The sequence below is a fragment of the Podarcis vaucheri genome (assembly GCF_965113315.1).
Source record: "Podarcis vaucheri genome assembly, chromosome: 13".
In the NCBI taxonomy this organism is placed as follows: domain Eukaryota; kingdom Metazoa; phylum Chordata; class Lepidosauria; order Squamata; family Lacertidae; genus Podarcis; species Podarcis vaucheri.
In genome coordinates, this window is record NC_138751.1 from 25123396 (window position 1) to 25142292 (window position 18897).

Below are 18897 nucleotides of genomic sequence, written 5' to 3' on the forward strand. Positions count from 1 at the left end.
CAAGTTAATTTGTTTCTATTCTTTATTTTCAACAGTTTAAAGTCAGATTGTAACAAAAATAACCAGCAAAGATAGCAGAAACCAAAATTATTATTTTTCTTTTTCCAACTTTGACAGCTAATTTGACAGCTGTCAAACTCTTTATGTCTCCTCAGCAGGCTCTCTCGTGGATCACTCCCGGGTCCCGGGGGGTTGCACTTCAGCTCTTAAAATCAGTTCTTATCCTCCAGCAAAGTTACTTATATTGCTAAGTCGTGGAATTAATAGCTCTTATCCTGTAAAGAGAAGGATGTTCTCTCAACCTTAGTTATCAATTCTTGCTTTAATTTATCTACAGGAAGGGGAGACGGACTTCCTTTTAGCACCTCCCCCGATCTTGCCAAATTCAGAAAAAAAGATTTTTAGTTCCAATTTCCGTACTACTCACGGGTTGTTACTTTTAAAGTCCAAATGTTCAAAGAAAGAAGTCAGCACTCTCCGGCCATGGCATGCGGCTTCACTCCGTAGAAGAAGCGGTCTACTCTCAGCACCACGCCACTCTCCGTCCCCCGCTCCGAAGCCTTTAAAAAGGCTTCTTCGTGGGTCGGGGGGCGCAAATGGTGCCCGCCGAGTCACCAAGTCCACAGGCTTCAGCGCCTGTGGTTTCTGAGGGTCCCTGCATCGCCGCCGCAGCAAGACCCGTCTTCTACAGAGCCGATTCACTCCGGAGCTCGGAGGAAATCCGCCATTAGCCTTTTGCGCTAACCCGGAAGTCTCGCGCTAATCCGGAAGTCAAAATGTGGCCCCTTCTCTTTAGTTCAGCCTTAGGTCTTGGCTGCTTTGTGCTCATTGTCACATCCTGTGTTCAGATCTTTACTGCAGTGCTGAGAATGTACTCGAAAGCAAGTAGACAGAAAGCGTTCTCTACCTGCATTCCCCACCTCACTGTTGTCTCTCTCTTACTTAGTACAAGTCTCTTTGCCTATGTCATGCCAACCTCCAGCCCTTCATTTAATCTGGATGAAGTGCTTGTTGTGATATACTCAGTGTTTCCTCCAATGATGAACCCGTGAATTTATAGCATGAGGAATAAGGATGTCAAAACTGCCCTGCGGAAGCTGTTTTACCAGAAACTTCCAAACAATAAATCAGTTTCATAGTTTAAAAACCACCACCACTGCCACATGTGATTTGAGGTGTTTGCCATTTCTACCCCTGCTTAAAATATCAAGGAAATGGAAATTTAAAGTACCTTAATGTTCACACCATTTAAGCAGGGAATACTTTGCCAAGGGTTGTCTATTATGCTTGCTTGCAAACTTGGTTCCATGCATCCATACTTTGCCCTGGCTTTTGGGATGGGGGAGGAGACATTCAACAGGTGCAGCAGCTTCCTCAGTCACATGCTTCATGTAGCCATGATGAATTTTTGCCTGAACACATCTGTTTAAGGCACTCTGCTTCCCTGCCACAATCACAATTTTGTAGAGAATCTCCAGGCAAGAATTCTACAGGTTAGCCAGTTTCCCAATTCCTTGCTACAGATGTAGATGATGAATTTCTGTCTGAGACATCCGTACAAGGCACATTTCTTCCATCAAATACCACCTACTATAGTAAGTGTCTGGGCAGACAGTCAATAGGTTTATCCTGAAAATGTCCATACTGCAAGCAAGCAAGCAAGGAAGCAATGAAGCAAGCAAAAACAAACAAACAGGAACAGTTGAAGCCATCTGGGAAGGAGGTGAAGAAAGATAGTCTGCATGGATGAACTGGGGATTTTAAACCTTCGGACTAATGCAATTGACACTAATCAGGAGACTATTTTTCACATAGCTAATATTAGTATAGGGGCGGCACACAAAACAGTCTCTTGTGAATAAAGAAAACATCAGGCTGGACACAAGTTGGTTGCCATTCAGGGCAGTATGCCAGACAGAGTCTTGTAGCAAAATGAACTACAGTGGTGCCTCGCAAGATGAAATTAATTCGTTCCGCAAGTCTCTTCGTCTTGCGAGTTTTTCGTCTTGCGATGCACGGTTTCCCATAGGAATGCATTGAAAATCAATGTGTTCCTAGGGAAACCGCCTTCAGACCAGGTCCGGGGACAGTCTGTCCCCGGACCTCTTCTAAAGGCTGGGGGGGGGGGGAGACAAGGGCTTTTCTTCCCACACCCAGCATTTTAAAAAACCCAGGGACAGCGGAGGACTTCTCCGCTGTCCGGGCGATCTTAAAATGCTGGCGGGCGGCATTTTAAAATCGCCCCAGGACAGCGGAGGACTTCTCCGCTGTCCGGGGCGATTTAAAAACCCCTGGGAAGGCAGGCAGGGGGGACAAAGATGTTTGCCCCCCGCCAGCCTTCAGAAGAGGTCCTGGACCTCTTCTGAAGGCGGGCGGGGGGCGAAAGTCTTTGCTCCCCCCCGCCTGCCTTCAAAAGCCCTCCAGGACAGGCAGGCAGGGGGGAGCAAAGACTTTCACCCACAGGAGCCCCACTTGAGTCCTGCGGGCTTTTCGACCAGGAGGGAGAAGGGACTGAAAGGGCCAGTCAGTCCCTTCTCCCTCCTCGGGAAAAGCCCCCAAGAACGGCATGCTCTTTAAAGGGTGCGTGGCTCCTGCAGGCATTTCTAGGAGGTGGGGGAATTCCCCCACCTCCTAGAAAAGCCGGGGAGCCCCTTTAAAGAGCGCATAGCTTTTGCGGGCAGTGGGGGAATTGCCCCATCTCCCCCAAAAGCCCGCAGGAGGGAGAAGGGAAAGACTCGGGCAGTCAGTCCCTTCTCCCTCCTCGGGGAAAAGCCCCCAAGAGCGGCGCGCTTTTTAAAGGGTGCGCGGCTCCTGCAGGCTTTTCTAGGAGGTGGGGGGATTCCCCCCCTCCTAGAAAAGCCAGCAGAAGCCGCGGAGCCCCTTTAAAGAGCACACGGCTTTTGCCTGCTTTTGCGGGAGGTGGGGGACCTCTTCTGAAGGCGGGCGGGGGGCGAAAGTCTTTGCTCCCCCCCGCCTGCCTTCAAAAGCCCTCCGGGACAGGCAGGCAGGGGGGAGCAAAGACTTTCGCCCCCCGCCCGCCTTCAGAAGGTGTTCCCTCCCCCCTGCCCGGCTTCGGAGCACCGGGAGAAGCGATCTCCCCGCAGCCCCTTGCTTCAAAAGAGGTCCGGGGGCAGCGGGAAGCGCTTCCCGCTGTCCCCGGACCTGGGGCTGCGGGGAGAAGATCACTTCTCCCCGCCGCCCCTTGCTTCAAAAGAGAAGATCCGCTGTCCCCGGGGCAAGCTTCGTTTTGCGAAGCAAGCCCATAGGGAAATTCGTCTTGCGAGGCAACTCGAAAACGAAAAAACCTTTCGTTTTGCGAGTTTTTCGTCTCGCGAGGCATTCGTCTTGCGGGGTACCACTGTATTGAGCTAGATGCAAAGCTATGGTGCCCCAGAGGGGACAGTCTCCTGTTTTACAGAATTGAAAAAGACTGTGCCGTTGAAACAGATTTTTTCCCCAACTGGTGTTCTGCTTTCAGATTTATATTTCTATTTTCTAACATTGCTTGCTTGGGGGTTTCAGAGCTGCCTTTGGCTGTATCTGCAACAGGATTGTAGTGCACCTCTTTTTATCTTTATTGGTGTAGTTTATGCTATATAGAGTACAATGTAATAACTTTATATAATCAAAATATAGTTTTTAAACCAGCTGTATACTCTTCTATCTTCTGGTGTGCTAGAAATCTGGCTGCATGACATACATATATCATACCTGCTCTGCACACAATTTGTGGCCTATGAAACTGAACTCTGCCCACCAGCCAGGGATGTGAGGAACCTCCATTTTATCCTGGGTCTTAGACAATGGTGGGGAATGACATAGCATGACATGACATATGGCTAGTTGGCTGGATTTGTCGGGGGGGGGGGGTTCAGAGCTGCCTTTGGCTGCATCTGTAACAGGATTGTAGTGCACCTGTGTGAGGTCATGATGTGCCCCCATAGCTTAAAAAAAGATCACAGTGCTCTGCTGAAGAAAGAACATTGGTAGACACGTGCAGTGCCTAAAGTTGAACCAAAACAGAGTTAGTGTGAGTTTTTCATTGTCTTTTTAAAGAGGTTTATCTATCATTTACATAATAAACACAAGAAAGGGGAAAAAAGAGCCTTCCACTGAGCACAGTCCCAGTGCTTTTCAGATATGAATATTTCTCTTTCAAATACAAATACCTTCCAAAATGTTTTCATGACTGGTGGGCTATAGCCATGTTCTTTTGAAGTCGAATAGAAAATAAAGCAGAAACATGTTTTAAAAAACTTTTCTGATTTGTGCTATTTCTTTGGTTTTCAAACTTGTGAGTGAATCTTTTCCATTAATATCAAGTCCCGCACCGGTATAATGGTGTATAGTTTTCATGGTCAAGGAGCATCTCGTCTGCCCACACACCCACAAAAACCTCTTGGCACTTTTAACATTCAGAAATTTATTGTGGCATAAGCTTGCATGAAGTGTCAACCTCCTTGGGGAGATATATAGGATGGGTGGGAACTGCTTTTAAGTAGGACTCTTCCATATGCTGGACATGTAGTGTATGCATGCTTCAATTATATGGTTATTCACAATTTGAGGGATCCTGTCTACTAACGGTGGTGTTTTGCCTATCAATGCTTCCCTAATGGTGAAGGGATTTCCCCAATGCCTAGCAAGGATTCTTAGGAGCTGCCATTGCATCAGCCTCTGCAACAATGTCACTGTTGAATTAATTCCCTTAATTACTTAAACACTGCAGTTCCCCTGCCCCCATTCCATATGGGTATGATAAGAAACAGAAGTGGAATCCTTGCCTGGGTCTCACTGTGCATGCAGCATGAGAAAGACAGTATGAGAAAAGTAGACAGTATCAGCAATTCATGATGAGAGAGAGCCTCAGATTGTAAACTTTGGTCTTTTGCTTCTGTTTTTTTGGCAGTGGCTGTGGGCTGTTAGTGCCATGCTATTAAGAGAAAGAGGGAGCTAATCTTTAGCAACGAATATACTTCCACTATCACATTCATCTGCCTCTCTCAGTGCTTCTTTAAATAACCTTTTCTTCTAACATGCACCTGTGAAGCAAAAGGAGCTGTGAATCCAACAGAGAAGAGACTGTGATGGATCTCTCATACTGGCATGAAATGTGAGGAGACAGCTTCTAGGAGCCACAGGTGAGAGCTGAGTGCATGGTGGGGGACCAAAGGTGGAGAAACTACCCCAGAAAGGAGCATGATGTGTCCCTCACCAGATATACTCCCCCTCTCCGAACAACTTCTTCTACTGTTCTTTTAAACCCTGTACACAATATGGGATTTATGCTATTTCTTTCCGAAGCTGATACATTGCATGTTAAACTGATGAGGCAAGAATGGGAACAGAGATACCGTATTTTTCGCACTATTGGACGCACCGGTCCATAGGACGCACCTAGATTTGGGGGGGGGAAATAAAGGCAAAAAAAAATATTCCCCCCCCGCCAGGCGCGGGGCTGGGGCGGGGGAAGCCCAAGCTTCCCCCTCCCCCAGAACAGGACCCAGAGCCATGCCGAAGCTGCACGCAGCTTTGGCATCGCTCTGGGAGCTTGCGGGGCTGGGGGAGGAGGAAGCCCTCCGCCAGCCTCCAAACCATGTCGGGAGACAGCAGGATGGCGTGCTGCGCCTCTCCCGCTGTCCCCCGAGTTTGCGGGGCTGGCGACGGGGAGGAGCAGGCTTCTCCCCCCGCCAGCCTTCTAGCCAAGTCGGGGGATAGCGGGAAAGGCGCGCTGCACCTCTCCCGCTGTCTCCCGAGTTTGCGGGGCTGGCGACGGGGAGGAGCAGGCTCCCCCCCGCCAGCCTTCTAGCCAATTCGGGGGACAGCGGGAAAGGCGCGCTGCGCCTCTCCCGCTGTCCCCCGAGTTTGCGGGGCTGGCGACGGGGAGGAGCAGGCTTCTCCCCCCGCCAGCCTTCTAGCCAATTCGGGGGACAGCGGGAAAGGCGCGCTGCGCCTCTCCCGCTGTCCCCCGAGTTTGCGGGGCTGGCGAGGGGGAGGAGCAGGCTCCCCCCCGCCAGCCTTCTAACCAAGTCGAGGGACAGCGGGAAGGGCGCGCTGCGCCTCTCCCGCTGTCCCCCGAGCTTGTGGGGCTGGCGGTGGGGCTCTCCTGAAGCCTGGAGAGCGAGAGGGGTCGGTGCGCACCGACCCCTCTCGCTCTCCAGGCTTCAGCGAAAGCCTGCATTCGCACCATAGGACGCACACACATTTCCCCTTCATTTTTGGAGGGGAAAAAGTGCGTCCTATAGTGTGAAAAATATGGTAATAGCTAGTGAGTCAGGAGTTTGAGGAATCACTTGCAGCTTAGGACAATATGGTAAAGTAAACTCACAAGAATCGTATTGACTTAGAGCCTCGAGAAATAAAATGAATAGGTTTCCAGAAGAAATGTTTCAACTCCTTCCATTCTCCTTTTCTGTGACCCTTGAGAAGCCACTTTGTGGAAGGGGCTCCTCACAACATGTGTCCCATGCCTTTGCTATTTTATTTGTTTATGAACCTTTTGCCTTTGAAAAGATCTCAGGGTGGCCAACATATGGTTCAGTGACACTCTGCCTTCCAGGTAGTGTTCATAGCAAAACCAGTTTAGCTTCAGGGTATTTTCTGAGCACCAAAACACAACAGGCATTCTATCAACCTAATGTCTGAACATTGTTTTAAAGACTAAAGTCTGAAACCAGGGAAGTGTGAGGAGATCTGTGCCTGTACAGTAGGACTTTCCTAGGTTGCTTTCCTCACTGCAAACCACTGAACTCTCTGTACTGAAGGACCCTTAGAAATGCAATGTGAAGATACTCAAGTTGGCTGCAGGTGGTTGGGGACTTATTAGTGGATGTGCCTTTCTGTTGACGCAAAATGTGTTTGGATCCAGTAAAAAGCTACATTGGGAAAACTGAAATTGTGATATCATTCATTTAACAATAAAGTAATAAAAAATATCATACATGGCAGTAAATATAATTCTAATATTAATGAAAAAATAAGACTTTAGAATGAACATTAACAATTTTCTACTACTGGAAATTTTGAGGGACCAAGAATGGCAAATTTTGCACTTTGTGATCTTCTTAGGAGTATACCTGACTATTCTGATGTTGCTATTTTGTAGTGAGAACACACTTTAAAGAAATGCTGTATTGAATGTTCAGACAATATAAGTTAATATCTATGAAGATTAATAGTATTCCCCCCCCCATTCTATAGGTTTCAATTCCTGGCTTCTGATGACTGGTAATCTGTGCTACTGTACCTCTTGAGCATGAGGGAGAAGTAATGTCTAATATAACAATAATCAATGATTTCCTGCTTCTGGGATTTTCTAACCAACGAGAGTTTCAACTTTTACAGTTTGCAATCTTCTCAGCAATGTATCTGGTTATACTTACAGGAAATCTGATTCTCATAATTCTAGTAGCCCTCAACACCAACCTTCAGACCCCAATGTATTTCTTCCTTGTCAATTTATCGATAGGAGAACTTGGCTCCACCTCTGTCATTATTCCCAAATCAATGGCCAATGCGCTCATGAACTCAACACTGATTTCATATTCTGAATGCGTGACACAAATGCTTTCCTTTGTTTTTTTCCTGTCATCGGATGTGTTCCTCCTCACGGTCATGGCCTATGACCGATATGTGGCCATCTGCCACCCACTGCATTATGCGTCTGTGATGAAGTGGGGAAGATGCATCCAACTGGCAGGCGGATCGTGGATGGCAGGTTTGCTTAATGCTGCTGTGCATACTGGCACTATTTTTTCACTGCCCTTCTGTTCCAACGTTATCAATCAGTTCTTTTGTGAAATCCCACACCTAATGAAGATCTCATGCGCTGATTCATACCTCAATGAAATTTGGACACTGCTCTTCAGTTGCGCATTAGGTATTGGCTGCTTTGTGTTCATCGTCTTGACCTATGTGCAGATCTTCAGCACAGTGTTGAGCATGCAGTCCATGGCAAACAGGCAAAAAGCCTTCTCCACTTGCATTCCCCACCTCATTGTTCTCTCTGTCTTAGTTGGCACCATTCTTTTTACTTATCTCATGCCAGCCTCCATCTCGTCATACAAGCTGGACCAGATGCTTGCTGTGATATATTCTGTGGTTCCTCCAATGATGAACCCAGTAATCTACAGCATGAGGAATAAGGATGTCAAAGCTGCCCTGGGGAAGCTGTTTTACTGGAAGATTTTAAGCAAGAACACCATGCTTCCTTTTCACTGATAACCCTGCTGCTTACTCGTGTTAAATTATGGAATAATTTAACATAAAACCTACATCATTTCCCACTTTATTTTCACTGTATTGAATTTTAGCATTGCATAATATATCAAATTCAAATTGTGAGTTATTATTAATATCACTGGGAATGTAAAATGTTTGTGTTGTATGCACGGTAAGTCCTACTTAGAAGTGACACCTTAAAAGTAATAAACAGAAATTGGGGTGGTTGATTTTAATGCGTTACTCCAAATAAAACTGAACTGAACACAACCCTAACCCTGCTTCAGTGTAGTCCCCCCCTTAATCACTTAAAGTGGAAGAAATATTTCCATATTGGACAAGCATTTGTTCCTGGGACAACACTTTCATGCAAAAGCCACTTGTTATTGTTTTCTGATTTTTTTGTGTGTGAGGGAATTTCAATATTATTTTAAAAAATGGAAATATAATACATAACCTTTGAGTCTATGCTGCCCCTGGGGTAGGTATCCTTGTTGCTCTACCTAGTTATATAGTTTTCAAATTGTTTTCAGAAAGTTCACAGAAGAACAAATTTATGGTGACTTCATCATCATCATCATCATCAACAACAACAAAAGGATGGGCTTCACAAGGACTGTAGCTGCTGTAGAGGACTGTAGCTCAGCAGAGAGGGCTCCTTTAAATTTATTTTTATCTGTGGCATTTTAAATTATGGGGTTTTTGTGTGTGTGTTTTTCTTTGTTGGGGGGTGGGATGGACATTTGGGTGGGACTGGGAATAGGTTTAGTTTTAATGTAATTGTAAATTGTTTTTCTTATTATTAGTTTCTATTTCTTCTTCTTCTTCTTCTTCTTCTTCTTCTTCTTCTTCGGTATAGTTCGTGTTTTGCTTTTAAGGGGAGAGGGTCAGGGCTGCCTGGGAGTGGGCCCCAGCCAACAGAATGGCTGGGGCAGGTTCCACGGGGGGATGCACTGGGACACCCGATCTCAGTGATCATGGTTGGGAGGAGGAGCTATGCTAAGATCAGACCATGTCATTACCAAGGAGGCGGGTTCAGTCATTGTTTGAAGATTATCCCTGCCTCCAGGTCTGGGCTTGACCGGAAAGATACCAGAATCAATGACTTGATTGGGGATGGAGGACTTGACCTGGCATGTGTAACAGAGACTTGGCTGAATGAAGCAGATGGGCCTGTTCTTGCCACTGCTTGTCAACCAAGTTTCTATTACACACAGAAACCCAGATCATATGGACGGGGTGGGGGTGGGGTTGCTGTGATTTTTAGGAAGTCATTAGTTTGCACCAGGCATCCTATTGGGAAGACCCAGTTTTCTGAGTGCATGTTCTGGAAGTTGGGCAATAGGGGCAGTACAGGATTCCTTTTGGTGTACTAACCTCCCCACTGCACCAAGGATTCCTTGCCCGAGCTGCTTCAGGTTTTGTGGTGGATGTTCTCCTGGAGACACCTAGTTTGGTTGTCCTAGGGGATTTCAACATCCATGCCAACATGACCTTACAAGGGGTACCTCGGAACTACGTGGAAAGCATGGCCTTCAAGGGGCTGTCCCTGGATATGTTTGGCCCAACTCAGTCACAGACATGCCTTAGACCTGGTGTTCACCTCTATGGATGTGGGTGATCTGACACTAAATAAAAGCAAAACAAAAGAAGTGTCATGGTTGGATCACTTCCTGGTGCACCTGGACTTCTCCATGACCCTTCCCCTCTGCAGGGAGGTGGGCCCGATTCAGATGGTCTGCCTCTGCCACTTAATGGATCCAAATGCTTTCCAGAGAGTGGTAGGAGATGTTTTATCCCATGTTAATAGCCTTTCAGCTGATTCCCTGGTGGCCTGCTGGAATGTGGAGTTAACCAGGGCTATCGACTCTCTGGCTCTGAAGCGCCTTCTCTGATTGCATGGAGCCCAGACAGCTCCATGGTTTCCCCCAGAGCTGAGGGCAATGAAACAATTGCTGAGACGGCTAGAGCGCCAGTGGCAGAAAACTCATTCTGAATCTGACCGGACACAGGTTAGAGCTCAACGTTAAGCCTACCAAGTGGCGATAGCAACGGCGAAGAGGATCTTCTTCACCGCCTCTATTGTATCTGCAGAAAACAGTAGCAGGAGACTCTTTCAGGAGGTTCACAACCATCTTTGCCACTGGGGCCTGGTAAGGACCCCAAGATCTCCTGCAATGATTTTGCAATGATTTTTGCAAATAAAGTCACTTAGATTTGGAAAGAGGTACACCCCACCATGGGAACAGGGCCAGGGCAGAAGAGTCCTAGAGTTTTGTCTAGTCAAGTTGCATGGGATCAGTTCCAGTCTGTTGCCTCCAAGAATGTGGACAGGCTGCTTGAATGAGTGAAGCCGACCACCTGTCTCCTTGATCCTTGCCCATCCTGGCTCTTAAAAGAGAGCCAGGAAGGGCTGGGTGATAGGCTCCATGGGGTGGGGAATGCTTGCCTCTCCTCTGTGAGGGAAACTTCCCAGACCCGCTGAAAGAGGCGGTCATTAAACCACTTCTTTAAAAAACATCTTTGGACCTGGCCAATATGGCCAACTATCGCCCAGTCTCATATCTTCCGTTCTTGGGCAAGGTGTTTGAGCAGGTGGTTGCTGAACAACTCCAGGCATACCTGGAGGATGCCGACCATTTGGATCCCTTCCAATCGGGATTCAGGCCTCATCACTGGACTGAAACCTCCTTGGTCGCACTGGTTGATAATCTCTGGCAGCCTAGGGACAAAGGCGAAAGCTGTTTCCTAATTCTGCATGTCTCTCTCAGCAGCCTTTGATACCATTAATCATAACATCCTTCTGGACCATCTAGGGGAGCTGGGAGCTGGGGGCACCGTTATACAGTGGTTCTGCTCCTTCAGCACAATGCAAGAATAAGGGCCTTGTATGATGAAAAATGCTTCAAAAGAGTGCATGTAAGAGTGACACTGTTTTGTCTCTAGGGCTTTGCTGCAGAGTTGCACAGAACCTTCAGGTAGTTAATCCCTAGGAACTATTCTTACACTTCTTATCCCTTTGCTCACACTCCTTAGCACTACTAGTTCTGCTTGTACCTAGCAAGGCACACAGCTTATGCTTGCACAACGACAGGTTGCTTCCTTCAAACGTCAAAGAAATAGGAATTTAATGTAAGTACATGAAGTAAATATGGACATTCTGTTTGCTGCCCTGAATGATGAATGGTAGATGAAAGGATGATTGAAGGAGTGGATGGATGGAAAAAGTGATAAATATCATGTTATATGGCAAGTTAAGATTCAGGGAGAATTTCCAGCATCCAGCTGGAAAATATTTGTAGGGAAAGAAAGTTTTAAAACTGTTATCAAACCTCTCTCTTTCTTTCTCTATGGTTTCCTTTGCCTCAGTATTTAATTTTACTTTTGCATTTCTGTACATGTCTATTTCTGATCCCCCGCAAACCTCCTTCACTTCTAATCAATCCAGATCCACTCTATACATCAATGTATTGTGTGAATCTAATCCCTTAGTGATCCCCTGTCATGCACTTTGATCTTCTTCTGGCATAAGTGCATTTAGCTGACATTGTATTTTCACTCCTTTGTGAGTGCCTGTTCTCAGAAGGCATGTTATTTGTGGGGTTTACAAATGGCAGCCAAGCAGACATCATGCTCCATGTGACATCTACCATGCAATTTCCTTTCATGCCTCAGCATGGCCTCATGTATTGTGTAAATATTGTGGGGATAGTAATGGATAGCAATACATACTTCTGCTAAGCATGTTTTCCTTTCTTAGGCATCCTGAGCTATTTCTGTCCAGCTCTCTATGGTACGATACTTGCCAATTGACTATAGGCGAGAGTTCTGATACAGCAAGAACCAGTCATTTACGTCTATTGAAATCACAAGGTTTAAAACACAGTTAAACAGGACTGTTGATTACAGTGAAACTTGAGTGCAATTATTTTGTGAAATTTTGGTTCATCTAAGGCAGTGGTTCTCAACCTGTGGGTCCCCAGATGTTGTTGGACTACAACTCCCATCATCCCTGAGCTCTGGCCTTGCTAGCTAGGGGTGATGGGAGTTGTAGTTCAACAACATCTGGGGACCCACAGGTTGAGAAAGGCTGATTACCACAGGTTGAGAAAGGTATTACCCTGGTGGTTCCCTCACTGCGAGAAGCAAAGTTACAGGAAACCTAGGACCCTTGTACCTATGGGACCGCCTCTCCTGGTATGCCCTGCAGAGGACTTTAAGGTCCATAAATAACAACATTTTGGTAGTCCTGAGCCCCAAGGGGGTTAAATTGGTCTCAACCAGGGCTAGGGCCTTTTCAGCTCTGGCCCCAGCTTGGTAGAACGCCCTACCGCAGGAGATCAGGGCCCTGCAGGATTTGACATCTTTCCGCAGGGCCTGCAAGACGGAGCTGTTCCACCTGGCCTTTGAGCTGAATTCAGTCTAACCCCCCTCCTCATTTATTTATTTTTGATGGAACCCATTATATGGGATTTTTATATAAATTTTCCCTCGCTCTTTTTGCTGGCCCATGTAGGACCAGCATTGATAGTTTGGCCCCGGTGAATAGTTGATTTTTTTCTCCTCTTATGACAGTGATCTATAGGCTACCACTAAAATGAGGCTGCATTTTAAGCTGTATTTAAAACTATATTCTAACTTATATTTTAATCAACTTTGTTGTTGTTGTTTTTTTAAAAAAATGTTTTTACTGTATTTTACTCAGTGTTAGCTGCCCTGAGCCCAGTCTTGGCCGGGGAGGGTGGGGTATAAATAAATTATTATTATTATTATTATTATTATTATTATTATTAACCAAGCAGAGGGCCTTCTCAGTAGTGGTGCCCACCCTGTGGAACACCCTCCCATCAGATGTCAAAGAAATAAACATCTGACTTTTAGAAGACATCTGAAGGCAGCCCTGTTTAGGGAAGCTTTTAATGTTTAACAGACCATTGTATTTTAATATTTTGCTTGAAGCCACTCGGAGTGGCTGGGGAGACCCAGTCAGATGGGTGGGGTATGTATGTATGTATGTATGTATGTATGTATAAATAAATAATAATAATAATTACCCTAGTATGGATTTTTCTCATGGTTAACTATGGCTACCTTTGCTTATTGTATAACTGTAGTTGGATCCTGGCTATAGTCTCTTTCATCCCAAACTGCCCCCGAGTGAAGCAGAAACAATGGGTATTATTCAATGTTTGTTAGGCTGACCATATGTCTGGGAATTCCTGGACATGTTCTCTTTTGGGGGTCCTACATGCCCCCAGGTAATTTTACATTTTAAAGCAAATGTCCCATTTTTTTGGGGGGGGGTTGTGTGTGCTTGGGCAGCTCTGGTTCAGGCAGGGACTCTGGTGCAGGCAATCCGGGCCCTGGTTCTGGCATGGTGGAGGGGCTATGGGGTGTCCAGATTTTTACCTCTGGAAATATGACAAGCCTAAATTAGTCCTCCTCAGATTAGACCTGTTGAAATGCGTGGGGTGACTAAATTAGGTGAATTAATTTCAGTGAGTCTGCTTTGAGTAATCTTTAGTTGAATATTTCCCACGTGAATTTAAACAAATGCTGATATGCAGCCTTTCATAGATTTCCCCGATTTAATGACATATTAGATTGAATCAGTGTTTAATTATATATATGCATTAAATCAGAGGCAGATAGTAGGAGAGAGAGATAGACTGCAGGTGCATATGAACAATGATGGTGGGTCAGAGCAGTGATGGCTGCAGCTCAGCATAGTGTCTCTCCTCTACCCCAAACAAGCTTGATGCAGATGAGAAATGCACACAGACACTATGAAAGGGCATGGATATTCCCTCTTGTTTCACTCTGACAGTCAGATCTCTACTGCTTCTGAATATAAAGCAAATCATTCCTAGCTTTCAGGAAATAACCCCACTTAGCAGGGAATAAGCCCTATTGTCTTAATTCTGAGTAGATGTGGTGAGGTTTTTCAAACTGCTCTACAGAAAGTGGAGATTTCAGGAAGAGGCTGTATGTGAAAATTGGGGGTCATACTGTTTGTTATTTAACTGTGCTGTTCAGTTTAGGGATTTTTATTTATTGTTTACACAAATGGTGAGCATGCTGCAACCTCTACCTTACAGTTGTCCCTAAAAATATCACTAAGTTAGAATATGTCTCTAGACCCTCCATGTGCCCATATTTTCCAGCGACAGTCCTGGATTTAGAGAAGCTTTCTCAGTTTCTGATTTGATCCTGAAATGTCCTGCTTTTCCGACCCCTTACCATTAGGTCCAGTCGTGACCGACTCTGGGGTTGCGGCGCTCATCTTGCTTTATTGGCTGAGGGAGCCGGTGTAAAGCTTCCAGGTCATGTGGCCAGCATGACTAAGCTGCTTCTGGAGAAGTCCTAGGCTTTGTGGTTTAACCCACAGCGCCACCCACGTCCCTCCTGCTTTTCCTTAGGATGTCCCTATTTTCATTGGAGAAATGTTGTGGGGTATGGAATTATGTGACCACCAAATCATGGAGATAATGAACTATACAACTTTTAGAAGAGATCTGAAGGCAGTCCTGTAAAGGGAAGTCATTTTTATGTTTACTGGTTTATTATGTTTTTATATATGTGGGAAGCTGCCCAGAGTGGTTGGGGCACCGCAGTCAGAGGCACGGAGTATACATAACAAAATAACAAAATAATAATAATAATAATAATAATAATAATAATTAATAATAGAAGTCACTATTTTCAATGGAAAATGTTGGAAGATATGTGTCTCTGAATACCAGTTGTGGAAGAACATGAGTGGTAGAATGTTATGGTGCTTTTGATTTCCAATAGGTATTGAGTTGGCCATTGCTAGATACTGGATGGAACCATATTCTTGCACAAGCAACATTTATAATGGTCTCTCTTATTCCCCCAATAGACTGAGAAGACATGTCTAATGTAACCATCGTAAGAGATTTCCTGCTTCTGGGATTTTCAGAGCAAAGGGAACTCCAGATCTTACACCTTGCAGTCTTCACAGCAATGTACATGGCAATTCTCATTGGAAACTTCCTCATCATCATTCTGGTAGCTAGAACTACCCACCTTCAGACCCCAATGTATTTCTTCCTTGTCAACTTATCAGTTGTTGACCTTGGATCCACAACCGTCACCATTCCCAGATCAATAGCTAATGCCCTGATGAACACAACACATATTTCTTATTCTGAATGTGTTGCACAAATGCTATTGTTCCTCTTCTTCATGTCATCAGACATTTTCCTCCTCGCTGTCATGGCCTATGACCGGTATGTGGCCATCTGTCACCCACTGCACTATACCTCTGTGATGAAGTGGGGAAGGTGTGTTCAGCTGGCAGGTGGGGCATGGGCAGCAGGCTTCCTTAATGCTGCTCTGCACACAGGGACCATTTTTTCACTGCCCTTCTGCTCCAACATCATCACTCAGTTCTTCTGTGAAATCCCACACCTGATGAAGATATCCTGCTCTGATCCATACTTCAGTGAAATGTGGGCCCTTCTCTTTAGTTCAGCCTTAGGTCTTGGCTGCTTTGTGCTCATTGTCACATCCTACGTGCAGATCTTTACAGCAGTGCTGAGAATGTCCTCCAAGGCAAGCAGGCAGAAAGCCTTCTCTACTTGCATTCCTCACCTCACTGTTGTCTCTCTCTTACTTAGTACAGGCATCTTCTCCTATGTCATGCCAACCTCCAGCCCTTCATATAATCTGGATGAAGTGCTTGCTGTGATATACTCAGTGGTTCCTCCAATGATGAATCCGTTGATTTACAGCATGAGGAATAAGGATGTCAAAACTGCCCTGTGGAAGCTGTTTTACCAGACACTTCCAAACAATAAATCAGTTCCATAGTTTAAAAACTACTGCTGCCACCACCACATGTGATTTGAGGTGTATGTCATTTCTACACCTGCTTAAAATATCAAGGAAATGGGTGGTTAAGGCACTTTATTGTTCACACCCCTTAAACAGGGAACACTTTCTCAAGGGTTGCCTATTATGCTTGCTTACAAACTTGGTACCATGCATCCATGCTTTGTCCTGGCTTTGGGGATGGGGGAGGAGACATGTATCCAGAAAAAAAAATCCACAGGTGCAGCAGCTTCCTCAGTCACATGCTTCGTATAGCCATGATGAATTGCTGACTGAACATATCTGTTTAAGGCACTTTGCTTCCCTGCCGCAATCACAATTGTATAAAATCTCCAGGCAAGAATTCTACAGGTTAGCCAGTTTCCAATCCCTTGCTACAGATGTAGATGATGAATTCCTGCCTTTATCATCCATACAAGGCACCCTGATTCCGGCACATTCCACCTATTATAGTAAGTGTGGCAACCCTACGTGACAACAGTTAAGTGTAATGGTAGTGACCATGTAGCACCCTGCTTGTGGTTAACGCTTAGCTGGAATGAAATATTCAACGCAGCAATAGAGAAATTAAAATAATAATTTATTTGTCAGACAAATAAATGAGAGGCACAGTGGTATATGGTTACCAAGCTCTGGCCTGGGCTCCTGCCATTATGGCCAGCACTTATATTCCCTCAGCCCAGCCCCCTTGCTCCTCCTTTGGCTGCCTCTGTCCAATCAGCCTGGTTGAATTTCCTATTGGCTGATTGCTATAACCAATCCTAAAAGATACACCCATTTCCTATTGCCTTTTATGGGATACAAAAAGCTATATATTCTTCTATCTATAAATGACAAATAAGTAGTCATATATCTTACATTTGTCTCAACAAGGAACCTTAATTACCAGCTCACCTCTTGCCCTCCTTGCCCTATTGCCCTCCAAAACAGATGGTTAATAGTTTTAACTTTTTATCTTAAACAGATGTCAGAGATCTTGGGTTCACATTCTCATGCATCATCAATGAAAGATCTCCTTTTTGGAGGTCTTTAAACAAAGGCCTGACAACCATATATCAGGAGTGCTTGATGGCGTCTCCTGTCTGGCAGGGGGCTGGGCTCATCTGCCCCCCTGGTCTCCTACAGCAATATGACCCTATGAAATAAGAATTTAACATTTCTTTCTTTCTAGATCCTTTGCATAATTACATTTAAGCCAGTATATTTCATACATTATCATAGATAGCTTTTTAGAAGAATAAACCTTCTCAAAGTAAAAAGGAAGGACTAGTTTACAGCCTCAAAATAAAATAGGAAAAAAAGCCTCTTCTGTTTACACTCCCCTTCTCCAGCCAGTTGCTTTCTTTTCCATTTGCTCTTGGCCTTTAACCTTAGGAAGATATGGCTCAAGTTTAATAGAGGCACATGGTTTTATTTTACTGTTTACCAACTCTTAATTATGTAGGGTCAGTGTAACCTTGCTCTTCAGCCTGTAATTCCCTTTTTACGACTTTGAGAATTGTTTTCTGCTATAAATCAGGGGGCCCCCTTGTCCAGGAGGATAAACATCTTGCCAAAGTACTTAGGCAGCTGGTCTTCTGCCTGGCATAAAACATTTGAAAATCTTTAAGCTCATTTTAAAATACAGACCCTAATCAAACTATAAGCCTTGATAAAAATGCAGGCTATGATTAGATGCCTCAACCATCCCCTGCTTGCATCCACATTTCACCTGCATGCTGTCCAAAGCATATTTTTCTAATGTACCACCTCAGTGCCTCATTCATTCATACATACATATAGTGGTTCTTATTGGCATGTAGTCTCCTGTTTGACAGAATTGAAAAAGACTGTGCCATTGAAACAGATTTTTTTTTCCAACTGGTGTTCAACCTTCAGGTTTATATTTCTATTTTCTAACATTGTTTACTTGGGCCTCATTTTATCTTTATTAGTGTGGTTTATGCTATATATATTTACAATATAGTACCTTTATATAGTCAAAATGTAGTTTTTAAACCAGCTATATCCTCTTCTGTCTTCTGGTGTGCTAGAAATCTAGCTGCATGACTTTCTTATATCAGACCTGCTCTGCACACAATTTGTGGCCTATGAAACTGAACTCTGCTCACCAGCCAGGGATGTGAGGAACCTCCATTTTATCCTGGGTCTTAGACAATGGTGGGGAATGACATAGCATGACATGACATATGGCTAGTTGGCTGGATTTGTCTGGGGGGGGGGGTTCAGGGCTGCCTTTGGCTGCATCTGTAACAGGATTGCACTTCTGTATAAGTGTGCATGCACATGAAAGCTCATACCAAGAACAAACTTAATTGGTCTCTAAGGTGCTACTCGACAATTTTTAATTTTTAAAAAATAGATATTTCTACTGTGTCAGACCAACACGGCTACCTACCTGAATCTAGAACCAAGGATTACAGTGTACCTGTGTGAGGTCATGATGTGCCCCCATAGCTTAAAAAAAATCACAATGGTCTGCTGAAGGAAAGAACATTGACAGACATGTGCAGTGCCTAAAGCGGAACCAAAACAGAGTTAGTGTGAGTTTTTTATTGTCTTTTTAAAGAGGTTCATCTATCATTTACATAATAAACACAAGAAAGGGAAAAAGAGCCTTCCACTGAGAACAGTCCCAGTGCTTTTTAAATAACACTAATGTCTCAACAAATGAAACTGATCTGTAGAAAATGTAACTTGAAAAAGAGACATTGCACATACCTTTGCAAACCAAGAAATCTCCAATTAAAAATATATATGAATATTTCTCTTTCAAATACAAATACCTTTCGAAATGTTATCATGACTGGTGGACTATAG

The 18897-nt window shown here is 44.7% G+C and overlaps 1 protein-coding gene across 1 annotated transcript; it reads left to right on the forward strand.

The window, feature by feature from the left end:
• Nucleotides 1-7204: 7204 nt before the first annotated feature.
• Nucleotides 7205-16056, forward strand: LOC309516547 (uncharacterized protein; the record flags this gene model as incomplete). The annotated part of the gene is made up of 2 exons (XM_082195311.1): nt 7205-8204; nt 15108-16056. Exons 1-2 carry the CDS (start codon nt 7270-7272, stop codon nt 16054-16056), a joined length of 1884 nt encoding a protein of 627 aa, XP_082051437.1. The 5' UTR covers nt 7205-7269.
• Between the last annotated feature and the right edge of the window lie 2841 nt (nt 16057-18897).